Below are 12,930 nucleotides of genomic sequence, written 5' to 3'. Positions count from 1 at the left end.
ATTATGGTAATTGGAAAGTGCCTCTGGATGTAACCCAATACCCAGTAAGTACTAACTAGGTCACCGCATCTTTATTTAGTTCAATTTATTATTACCATGCTTCATTGATTGATGATGAATCTTTTTTTCGTAAAGTGGTGTCTGCAGCAGGGATCGGGGAACAACTTATGTTGATACTACGTCTGCGAGTTCCTCATGGAGTACTCAAAGAGAACAAGTGAAGAGATCCTCCAAGTACGTAAAAAATATACATAATTTATTTATTACCATTATGTTTATATATATAATCATATATATATATATATATATATATATATATATATATATATATATATTCATACTTTTCCTTTCATTCAAATTGAAGGTTCAAATGGAGGAAGCAAAGGGTCATGCGATGTGACCACATCAAAGCAATTCAAGAGGCATTGTCAGGATTTTTTATGGATGAGGTTATAGATCCCAAAGGCGCGTACTACTATTACCCTAAAGAATTATTATCTAGTACTCAGACGACTGAAGATTAGGGTTGAATAAAATCCCAAGGACACGAGTACAAAGTTTTTGTGACTTTATTATGTACATATTCCATGCATGTACAACGTCTTGAAATATTTGTATATATGTAGTCGTTTCATACATTTTAGTGTGTTATTTATGTATAATGCTCAAACGGAACCTTATACGTATGTATATTAGCAGCGTAGAATTCGTATACAAAAACCTAATCGACACCAAAAAGAATTGAATTGAAAAGAAACCATAAAATGAAAAGTAATGAAATGGAAAAAAAAGATGCCAGCCCCGGTGCAATGTCTGGGGGCCTATTTAGTCCCGGTTGATAATAGCAACTAGGACTAAAAGTCCACTTTCAGTCCCGGTTGCCAGAACCGGAACTAAAGGGGGGGCCTTTAGTCCCGGATTCGCAATCCTGGTTGGAAAACTAGAACTAAAGGGGGTTTTCCAATCGGGGCTTATGCTCAATCCTGCACTGGTGTCCGGTTCCAGAAGGAGCAGTACCGCAATGGGCAGTGGATCAAGTCTACCCCCTTCAAGGTTGGGCATTGCTCCTGGTGCATCTACTAGTACCCGAACGGCAGCTCCACGTCCAGCGCAGACTACATCGATCTTCATTGCCGTCGCCGGCGCCGGCGACGGATCAGGCACCGACGAGCCTGTCAAGGCACGAGTTAGGTTCACTTTGCTTGATCGTGCCGGGAAACCTGTACCTGATCACTCCGTATGCTCAGCCGTATGGGAGTACCCCAAAGTCGGCCACGAGCACGGCTGCACTCGTTTCATCCACAAGGACTTTCTGGAGGCGTCGGAGTACCTCGGCGACGACCGCTTCACTATCGAGTGCGTCGTCTCCGTCGAAAGGGCGTACGACTTGCAGCAGCGTCTCTCGTTGGATCCCGACGTCACGTTCCAAGTCGGCGGCGAGGCGTTCAGCGTCCACAGATGTGTTCTTGCAGCCAAGTCGCCGATGTTGGAAGCACAGCTCGCTGGAGAGGGCACCTCGGCATCAGGGGTTTGCTGCATACACGTCGACGGTATGCTACCTCAGTTGTTCAAGAGCATGCTACATTTTGTGTACACAGATTCCTTGACGGAGATGACGGGGCCAGAAGAGTCGTCTATCATGGCTGAGTGTTTGCTGGTAGCTGCGGATAGGTTCGACATCCAGGAGCTCAAGCTGATTTGCGAGGAGATACTGTGCAGTGACATCAATGTGAATACTGTCACGAAGAAATTGAGACTGGCTGTACAACACAACTGCCATAAGCTTAGCGACGCCTGCATTGAGTTCCTTGAAGACCCTCCTGTACTCGAAGCAGTCATGGCAACCGATGATGACATACTTGAGCTTGTGGCTAAAAATTGCCCTATGCTTTTGAAGGAGATGTGGGCTTATGAGGATGACCCAATGCGAGACGAGTTGGTCATGTGCTTCTGATGAGGAATTTGCTGGCAGAAATATCTCGTAAAGTACTATGTACGTTTGCTTACAAATTTAAGAAGTGGGCTTGCTGGCCTGGTGATGACTGATCAACCAATTCAACTACGTTTGCTTACAAAGAAGAGAGCTTCTGAGGAATATATTAAGTTGGAATTACAGTTCCTGTTGTTATATGTATGTGTAGTTCTGTATCCTCAATACGAATTAGCATGCGCGATGCCCTCTCCTCTGTTTTTTTTTTTCTTTCACTCCTATCCCTCGAGTGGGGGAATTCTTCAGACGACGGGTGCATGAAAAATAATGTTTTTATTTTCTAATGTCATGCTTACAAATTTAAGAAGTGGGCTGCTAGCCGGGTGATGACTTATTCAATTACATAGACAAACTGCCAATGAATGTATTAAGTTGGTGATCAAGATCTCACTCTAAGTATTCACTGGTGCAGCAAGGCTTTTTGCTCCCGGTTGGGAAACCCCTTTAGTCCCGGTTTCCCAACCGGGAGCACCAATTCGGGACTAAAGGTATCCTCCTTTAGTCCCGGCTTGACGCTCGGGACTAAAGGGGGACCTTTAGTCCCGGTTGGAAATACCAACCATGAGTAAAAGTGGCCTCCAGGCCTGGCCAGGGACTAAATGTCCCTCTCTTTTTTTCCTTTTTCTGGTTTCTATTTTTGGTTTCTTTTTTCATTTAATGATTAGTTTTGATATTAAAATACATTTTCGAATATTCTGCTAATAGTAATATATATGTGTACTTCGCACGCGTAAGTTTTCGTTCGAACTTTGTACATAAATAACAAATGAATATACGCGTACATGCATATATATATGATGATCATATATATACACACGTTATTTTATGTACATATAATATGTGCATACATACATATATATATATATATATATATATATATATATATATATATATATATATATATTACAAAGGTTTGATATATAAATTGTTTATGTCCTTAGCAATTCACTCCTCCAGATTTGGCATCCACGTTTCGTTCGGGTCATTGTAGAACTCGCCGTTGGGGTTGATGAGTTGGTCATTTAGAAATCCTGCTATAGTCTCTCGAATTGCTTTAAGTTGGTCAAGTCGTATGACTCTTTCCCTCAACCATTTAGTCTTCAATAAAAGTTAAAGGAAAAAGTATTAATATATATATATATATATATATATGTATGTGTATTGCTCATGTAATTACTTATACAAATGAGAGAAATAAAGAAATTGTAAATATACGATCGAAATAATATAAAGGAAAAAGTATTTATATACGTACTTTGAGTTGTTCTTCAGGAGTTCTCTTTGAGTACGCCATGATGAACTCGCAAACATAGTATCCACAGTAGTTGTTACCCTGCTCCTGCCTTAGAACCCACTTTTACGACAAGAAAAATCAATTAGGGTGAATTGAAATCATCATATGATGTTAATTGAATATAAATGTGTAGTTATAGTACTTACTTTGTGTGCGATTACACCCAGTGGCGCTTTGCAATGTTTCATTTTTTGTTCCTCAATGAACCTTTTCCAAACCCTGCTCCCAATAAAATAAAAAAAATAATTTAACCTTTAATAATTATTGAGAGATCGACGCCATTATATATATATGTTGTTATAGAGAAACTAAATTAATTACCCTTGTATAATATCTATCATGTCTTGATACTCCATTTGCGGTTTTCTCAACGAGTCTAAGATTTTCAATCTACTATTGGTCATATCGATGACCATCAATATCCAGTGATATATATATATATATATATATATATATATATGTATATATGTGTGTGTGTGTGTGTGTGTGTGAGAGAGAGAGAGAGAGGTAACTAGCTAGTAAGGAAATATTGATGTCCGATCGACATTAATTACTTATAATAACACTCACTTGAAGTTGTAGGAGAAGAGTATCTCCTTCTTGTCGCGTTGGTTCACTAAGAAATTCATGAGATTTCTCTCAGGTTGAGGCTTATAATCCTTCGGGGGGTTAGGGTGTTTGTATACGACATACGGATCAACGAACCCAACATCATTATCCTTTCTCTTTCTAAGTTCTGTTATCTCATATCTGCATACATGAAAATTGTGAATATATAATAAAGAAATTGTGAATATAGTAGAAAATAATCACACTTACAGACAATAGCAGCTAATGAGACTTTTGTCGAGAGAGTCCAGGTGGCATAGTTGGTGTAAATCTGGAAGCTCGACATAGATAATGTCATTGCCATGGAAGTAATGGTGGTTTCTAATTCTGACATAAAGATAGATTTGTCCCGCATCAGACGTCGACATGTACCACCCATTTAGCAGGTACATTTACGTACCCAGTTCACCTAATTTCTCTGGGTTGTATAGACTCTGGCCTGGTACAAATTTCTTGTGAGGATCCACTTCCGGAGCAGATGGTCCTTCAGCGAGCACTTCGGCAAGGTTCAAACCAGTTTCCTCATAAAACCGAAGAAACGACTCATAGCCGCCTACCTCCTCCACTAAGTTTAAGTTTGAACCATATTCGTTAGGAACGACAAGGGGGGGATTGATTGTTGCGATTGTTGTCCGAGTTCTGCAATACCTTTCCCTACTCTCTTCTTTTTTTGCGCCGCCTCATATGACTTGGTGAGAGAGCGGTCATAGTCCGATATCGGTTGTTTCGCGGTGCTCTTAAGAGAATCCCGTTTTTTTTGTTCCAACTTCTTTCTTAGCTGATCTGGAGGTAGGAAGAAGTATGATGGCTCCGGGTTCTCCCTCGCTCGTCGTGCCTGTTTTGCACCTTCAAAGAAATCTGTCACTTCTTTTTGTACTGCATACTTTAATTCCTGTTCACTTTTCTCATAAGATAGTTTTTGGGGAATAACTGGATGAGTATTTGCTTTCTGCTTCTTTGCCGGTGGGCAGGGCAACGGCTTCGTTTACGGGGCGGACCTCTTAGGGGCTGGCTTCCTTGGAGGCGGGGGAGGCATTGGAGACCGCCTTGGAGGCAGTGCAGACTTTGGAGGCGGCGGAGGCATTGGAGACCTCGGCGGAGGAGTTGTGGACTTCCTTGGAGGCGGCGGAGGAGTTGGAGATGGTGGGGATGTAGCAGTGCCTTCGAAGGCGTCATCATTGCCCTGAGCACTATGATGGTCGGGAGAAGCTGACAACACATTGAACCACATCATTTTGTAGTTTCGCTAGATCCGTTGGATCGATTGCCTTCTGAGAAATTGCATTGAGGAATGCACATAGCTTCACGGTGGCTAGACATACATTTGGCGGTAGAATTCCTCTTAATGCAACTGGAAGCAATTGAATCATGAGCACGTGGCAGTCAAGGGACTTTAAGTGTCCAAATTTCTTCTCTGGCACATTTATTATACCCTTTATATTCGAGGAGAATCCAGACTGTACCTTAATGCTATCTAGGCATTCAAACAAGCTGTCCTTCTCTTCTTTGCTAAGAGTATAACTGGCAGGACTTAAGTACTGGCGTCCATCATCTGTCTTCTCTGGATGCAGGTTGTCTCGTTCTTTCAAACACCGCAGGTCCAGTCGTGCTTCAATTGTGTCCTTAGGCTTCCCATACATGCCCATGAAGCCTAGCAGGTTCACACAAAGATTCTTCGTCAGGTGCATCACGTCGATCGCGCTGCGGACCTCTAGGACTTGCCAATAGGGTAGCTCCCAAAATATGGACTTCTTCTTCCACGTGGGTGCGTGACCGTTGGCGTCCTTCGAAACAGATTGGCTGCCAGGTCCCTTTCCAAATATTACTTTCGCATCATTGACCATATCGAGGACATCCTCACCAGTTCGGTTGCGAGGCTTGGTCTGGTGGTCTGCCTTACCTTTAAAATGCTTGCCTTTCTTTTTTTACGGGGTATAGCAATTTCTTGTGATCCTCTAGCATGCGGTCGAACTTGATCTTCTCATTTTCACTTTCGCATTCTCTTTGTGCGTCACGAATGGCCTGACCAAGATCGTCAGCAGGCTCCTCCTCTGCCCCAACCTCTTCTTCAGCGGGCTTCTCCTCTGCCCCCACCTCTTCTTCAGCGGGCTTCTCCTTTGCCCCCACCTCTTCTTCAGCTTCCCCCATTGCAGTATCATTGAAGGCATCATATTCAGCAAAAATGTCATCATCGCCCTATTGTTCTTCTTCACCTTCTTCCATTACAACTCTGGTTTCTCCGTGCTTCGTCCAATAAATATAGTTTGGTATAAAACCCGACTTGAACAAGTGTGAATGAAGAGTCTTTGAGTTAGCATATTCCATCGTATTCTTACATACGGCACATGGGCAGCACATGAAACCATCGTGTTTGTTTGCCTCGGCCGCACGTAACAAAGAATGCACGCCGTCCATAAACTCTTGGGAGCGACGATCAGCATTGTACATCCAATGCCGATTCATCTGCATTACATGACATAAATACCGTATTAAAACCTAGAACATAATTAGTTAATTATACAACATGCATACCACCACAAAAGCTATAAATTTAAGAAAGCCTCGCTACAATGTAGACAATCCCAACTACCACTAAAAATACTAAAGCTAAAATACACTTCAGCAACACAAGGATTTCGCGACCAATCCCAACTAAAATAGATAGATCTCCCGTTTGTTCAACATCTTTGGGCTTCTTTGGCTGGATCACTGCCTCATTAGCCGCCATATCTGCCTATTGTGCAAGATATTTTTGCACGAGTTCAACATACTCTTCCTCACAGTAGAAGCCTGAACATCCAGTGCCATCCCACTGAAATTAAAACAGAAAATTACAACTTTAATCACAACCATCATGAAAATAGGTATAAACTAACCATAGTCATTAAATACGATAAAATAACTCACATTGCGATCCGGACACTTGTAGAAAATGCGACCCTTGTTGGGACCCTCCTTCTTCACTCGGTACTCCATCACAATCTTCGTCTCATCACAACACTTGCCGCATGCAATGAGTGGGAGGCCCGGCCTAAGTCGCTTTGGAAACCCATGAGAGGCCGAGGACCCGGAAGCAGTTGCCATCTACTCTCTATACTCATTTTTTAATACACTATAAATTTCTCATTTTATAAACAAATAAAATTAAAAAACTCTAAAATTCTCTATATCTCTAAACAATGAAGTGTGCTATGCATGCTACAAATGAACGGTGAATACTAGTTTTTAATAGCTACTTTAACCTTCCTTCATGTAAATAAGGATGGCAACGGATCGGGTTTGGGGCAGATATCCGCGGGTTTCGGGTTCTACGGGTTCGGGTTTGGGGATGGTTTTTCACCCACGGTTTTCGGGTTCGGGGCCCCGAAACCAATCGGGTTCGGTTTCGGGTTTGGTTTTCCACCCGTGGATATCCAATGGATATCCGAAATAAATCATTTGAAATTAAAACTCATGTTTTATAATATACTAATAATAATTTGTTTACTTAGATTATTAAATTTATTTAAAGTTGACTCATGAAAATATTTATTATTTGTTGCCTCTTGTTTATATATGTGAATATGTGTATATATATCCGTGGGTTCCGGGTATCCGTTTGGGTTTCGGGTATCCGTTCGGGTTTCGGGTATCCGCGGGTTTGGTTTTGGTGATGGATTTCCACCCGAATTGGTTTTCGGGGCGGATTCGGGTTTCGATTTTGGGTTTCGGTTTTGGGTGCACGGAGACTCCACCCGATCCGAACCCGACCCGTTGCCATCCTTACATGTAAATATGCAAGCTTGAAGTGATTTTGAGCTCAAATTGGTTACAAATGAAAAAAAACCACAATAAAGAACCATATATATATATATAGTGAACAAAATGAGATAAGACAATGGTGAAACATGAGAGTATGGAGTTGGTAACCTTTACAACCGAAGAATCGACGGAGGAATCGAAGAAATCGATGGAGGAATCGAAGAATGGATGGAGAAAGAGCAAGAACACTGCTTAAATTTGAACTGAAGCTCTCGGACGGGCTCGGGGAGGAAGAAGACAGCCAGCAGGATTTATAGGGGGGACCTTTAGTCCCGGTCGGTGGATCCAACCGGGACTAAAGGTCACTTTCCAGTCTCGGGCCACGCCACTAGCCGGGACAAGAGCTTTACTCCCGGTTGGAGCCACCAACCGGGAGTAAAGGTCGACCTTTAGTCCCGGTTGGTGGCTTCAACCGGGACTAAAGATCCCCTGCCACAGCGGCCTGGCGTAGGAGCCGTTGGGTAGGGACCTTTAGTCCCGATTGGAACCACTAACCGGGACTAAAGGTCTCTCTAGTCCCGAGCGCAATATTTCTCAGGACTAGAGCCTGGCTTGGCCCTTGGATCAAAGGTATGTTCTCTACTAGTGATTAGATCTAGTTCTTGTTGTTATATGCATGTGTAGTTCTGTATCTTTCATAGGAAATGGCATGTGCGATGCCCTCTCTATTTTTTCTTTCACTTGTATCCTTTAGTGGTGGAATTCTTCAGACGACGGGTGCAAGAAAATAATCTTTTCATTTTCTAATGTCATGTGCAATTATTTCTCATTTAGTTATCAATAAGACTTCATAATTTATTATTAGGGATTTGCTAAATTTCAGGTGCCTGAATTTTGATTTTCTTTCATGCGACGGTTATTGCATATATTTTATACTAAAATTGCAGTTTTAGTTCATTGCAATTTCTGTAAACACAATCTGCAATTTTTAGTTTCGAGAATAAAAAACCCGTTAGACAAAATCACAAACCTGACAAAATCTGATATGTGTTGGCACAAAAACAATTTAACAATTTACAATTATTTCTATAGTCAGACAAGGACAAAAAATTGATATGTTATGACACAAAGACAAATAACAAATCATAAAAAGGGACAATTTACTTGTATTAATTGGTAGTATAAGAGTGTTGCCTAAAATCATCTTAAAATTCAGGCAGCTGAAATATAGGAGAAGTGTTATTATTATTGAGTAATCATTATGTTATTTTTGTATGTTGCAAACATTGTTGGAACAACCCAGCCTATGTATAAAATAACAAATTAGCACAAAGTGCACAAAAAAAACAGTATCTTGAAGCCATCAATAATTGTCAGTGATAAGCAGAATGATACCCCCACTCAACCAACAATAATGACAAAGTCCTTTACTATTACTAGGGTAATATATGTTCTTCACGGGCCCTGTGGTATAGATTGCAAAACTAATATATAATTTCCATTGAAAATAGAATATTATGTATAGGAGTGCACAAAAAAAAACTCAGTGAAGAGCTAAAAAACAACTGCAAAACTGCAACTCTATACTTTCAGGTTTAGGGTTCAGCAAGTCAGAGTTCGGTATCCAAGCTTCTCGTACTGTGACCGGTAAGAGTAGTGAGCTCCGGGACTCTCCCGTCTGACCGGTTCGAAGCCTGGCATCTTTTTATTTCAAAGACATAGGAGAGTCTTCTCCTATGGTCTAGTTTTTTTAGTCAGAGTTCAGTAATACTTGGTCTGCAGATATCCTAGAACCTCTTCCCTCCGAAAGCGGTGAAGAGCAGATGTGTTGGCACAAGCAAATCTTACATCAATTTACTAGGGCCATATTGAAATATGAAACAAAAAGAAAAGAACCATAAAGTTATGGTTTATTTTTCTCGATCATGCAAAAGGTTTGTGCGTCTTTGTATTAAGGTAGAGAAAAAGTTTGATACAACACGTCTTCGGACGCCCTAGGGGTCAGTACAGATTTACATGGAAGCTCAGGCCCTCTCTAGTGTACGGTAAGCTAGGTTGTTACAATGGACAGAGATCGATCCAAATTTGCGACGCTGGCAAGGAGGACTAAGCCCTAGCTGCCGGGTGGCGGCACCGCTTGCGCACCTACATCGCCAAACGGAGGGAACAACTCACGCAACGCCTGCATATGAGCTCGGTCGTCATTGAATACCTCATCATACGTCATCGCCAACGCCGACGGAGGCGGCATCCCGCTGGAGTCTCAGGCGCTTCATGACAAGGTACTAACCTCGCTGGGCTCTCGGGATATGAGTTGTGGTCTGTGCTGCTATCCGTCTGCTTCGCTTGGGAGCGAGGGCGGAGCACGTCCGCCAAGGGCCACTTCATCTCCGGGCAGCTCGAGAAGTGGCGACTGCCTTGCCTTTGTAACTCGCTCGGTGAAGCGATTAAGTCATCTATCAGCCGAGGTTATCTGAGGCGAAGGGGTGCGGTTGATGTCATCCGTCGCAGCCACAATCGTCCATCAGGGAGGGGTGGCTGCGTCCGTTCCTAGAGTGATGGCATTGGACCTCTCTGGGCACGCCTCGGCATCCATGATGTCGGCTTGTCGCTCCAGCGGTGGCGTGACGAGCGGCTGTCCCTGCACAGCCGACAGCGGAGGCATAGGTTTTACACAAGGAACACTCGAAGTTCAGAAACATACGGCAAAGACAGGAAATTAGCCTGATAAGTATACTACTCATTGAAAAAAAGAGTATCTGATGTGCGTCCATAGTTTCTCAAACTATCTGCTGGCTTACTCACATATTTACAGTAAAATGGCTGTGCATTGATATTAATTTCAACGGTAAAATGGCTGTGCATTGATATTAATTATTTCAAACAAACAGAGTAACGGAGTACTCATTAAAGTGGAACTCGTGTGTTCATTTCACATGTCTGAGGAATTACTGGTGACACCAGTTGCAAGACAGGTAACCCTTGTCTCTCAACATATAAAGAACACACACAATCGATGAACAGAGAGTTTACCAGGCAATGATCACAGTGAGACCAGCAGATCAGCTAAGACACAAGACGGCAGAAACAAATTTAGTATGCTAAGACAAAACCAGGTTCACTTATGCATTACAGCAAATCAGGCTGATATGCAGCAAGGCAGCATATGTTTTGCTGAGACATGACGCCGAATGTGTCAAAAATATTTTGACTTTTCTCAGGCTACATACACACAAGAATCAGTAGCTCCTGATGCTACTCGCTACCAACCGAACAAAACACCGAGGAAGGCCAGCACGCTCAGGACCAGCAGGCAGAAGGTGGAGAAGGCGAGAACCTTGGCCGCCGCCTGTACCTCCGGCGCCTGGGTCGGCGTCGGCGGCTGGGTAAGCAGCCTCCACGCCAGCGCCGCCACCACGGCGGCGGTGGTGACCAGGACGAACGCCTCGTCGTACAGGGTGGAGAGGGCCTGGTCGACGTCCTTGGCGCGGTAGGTGAGCACCGCCAGCAGCAGGGTCAGCGGCACGCTCACGAAGGCGTGCGCCGGCGGCTCATCCTGCGCCCCGCCGACGCCTCTTTGGCCGCTGAACACACGCCGCAACGCCGCCGGCAGTACGACCGGCAGTGACCACCGGTCCTTCGCCCGCCGCACGCACCACACGCCGGCAGCGACGGCTTCGGGAAATAGCGCGAGCGCCGCGTAGCCGCGCACCTTGGTCACCGCGATGACGAGCGCCGTCGTCACGACGCCGCAGACTAGCACGCACGTCAGCGCCATGAGCTCCCTCACCGGCCGCGGGCACCGCACGAGCCTCCGAGGGACGGCCTTGACGAGCAGCAGCGACGCCCCGACGGAGGTGAAGAGCATGAGGTACTCGGAGGGCAGAAACCGCGCGTCGCGGGCCTCCTCCGGGTTGTTCTGGAAGTAGAAGAAGGCCATGCCGAACCAGCCGCCGAACAGCATGGACGTGACGTTGGCGGACAGATCGAGCAGCTGCTGGAGCGGCTCCTCGCAGCCGCTGTAGGCGTCCACGTCCTCGTGGATCCCGGTCGCGTAGCACTGCCACAGCCGGTGCGCGACGTACACCGCGGCGGCGGCGAGGGTGATGGACGTCCCGACGACGTTCATGCGCATCATGAGCGAGAGGGAGAAAGAGAGGGAGACGAGGAAGAGCGCGGAGGCGTGGACGAGCGCCTTGATGGCGATGTAGCGGCGCCGGCCCGGCGTGGGGCTGAGGAACTCGTCGGCGACGAGGCTGCGGAGTGACAGCCCGGAGACGAAGGTAAGGTAGGAGCAGAACATGGTGGGCGGGTGCATGGCCTGCTTCTTATTCGAGTGCTCCACGGTCATCGGCACCACGATGCCAGCCGCAAGAAGCGTAATGATCGGCGTCGAGGACTGGATGCGCTTGTGCAGGTAACGAATTCCCTGTATGTGAAAAATAGACATTAAAAATTGGCTTCAGTTCATGAAGAACAAACGTGTACCTACTAGAGGGTACAGTATAATCACCTTGTCAGAAGAACCCGTCTCTTCAGCCATGGTAACTGGAGCACCTGCTGGCTGCCGCACCTGGGACCTCAGATCTTTAGTTTCTTTGGTTCATGAAGAACAAACGTGTACCTACTATGTGAGGTACGAGCAGAACATTAAAGGGAAGAGTCTCCTTCCCTTTAATGTTTCTTGACGTAGATGACCAAACTACTGCCATGTCGCGATCCAGTCTGACCCAGACTTTGAAATGTTTCTTGCTAGAACTAGACGTAGATGACCAAACAACTGCCATGTCGCGATCCAGTCTGACCCATACTTTGAAGGATTCTCCATTATTTAGACATGAAATTATCTCAATCTGTGGCCCGTCGTAATTCAGTTGAGGATAGTTACATTACATGATTCTTCGTCCTGGGCGGTAACGGCCTTTAGTCCCGGTTACCGCGCCGGGACAACGATCCCGGGACTAAAGGTGGAACCTTCAGTCCCGGGTCATCGAGCCGGGACTAAAGAGGAACTTTTAGTCCTGGTTGGTGACTAAAGGCCCTCTAGCCGAGCAAACGTGGCCGCACCCTTTAGTCCCGGTTGGTAACCCCAACCGGGACTAAAGGTTCCTTTTCTTTTTCTTTTTTTTGTTTAATTTATTTTCAGTTCAGTTACACATATTTGTTTAATATATAATATGTTTTTATGTACGTATTCTACGCTGCTAATATAAATACACGCAAGCATATAATTACATCTAATTCTCATCTCGAGCATTATTATATTCGAATAAAGTATGAAACTATATATATTATA

General features: G+C 44.5%; 1 protein-coding gene and 1 pseudogene across 1 annotated transcript; both read right to left on the bottom strand.

Moving 5' to 3' along the window:
- The window catches only part of LOC136521339 (polyubiquitin-like), a 127,455-nt pseudogene that overhangs the window by 93,482 nt on the left and 21,043 nt on the right, over positions 1-12,930 (bottom strand).
- On the bottom strand, positions 10,707-12,393 carry LOC136523015 (uncharacterized). The gene is made up of 2 exons (XM_066516798.1): positions 12,148-12,393; positions 10,707-12,063 (listed from the first exon to the last, which is right to left on the bottom strand). Exons 1-2 carry the CDS (start codon positions 12,175-12,177, stop codon positions 10,897-10,899), a joined length of 1,197 nt encoding a protein of 398 aa, XP_066372895.1. The 5' UTR covers positions 12,178-12,393; the 3' UTR covers positions 10,707-10,896.

The sequence above is a fragment of the Miscanthus floridulus genome, chromosome 18 (genome assembly GCF_019320115.1).
Source record: "Miscanthus floridulus cultivar M001 chromosome 18, ASM1932011v1, whole genome shotgun sequence".
Classification (NCBI taxonomy): Eukaryota; Viridiplantae; Streptophyta; class Magnoliopsida; order Poales; family Poaceae; genus Miscanthus; species Miscanthus floridulus.
Note: the sequence above shows the minus strand (reverse complement) of the source record. Positions and strands in the feature narration are given on the sequence as shown.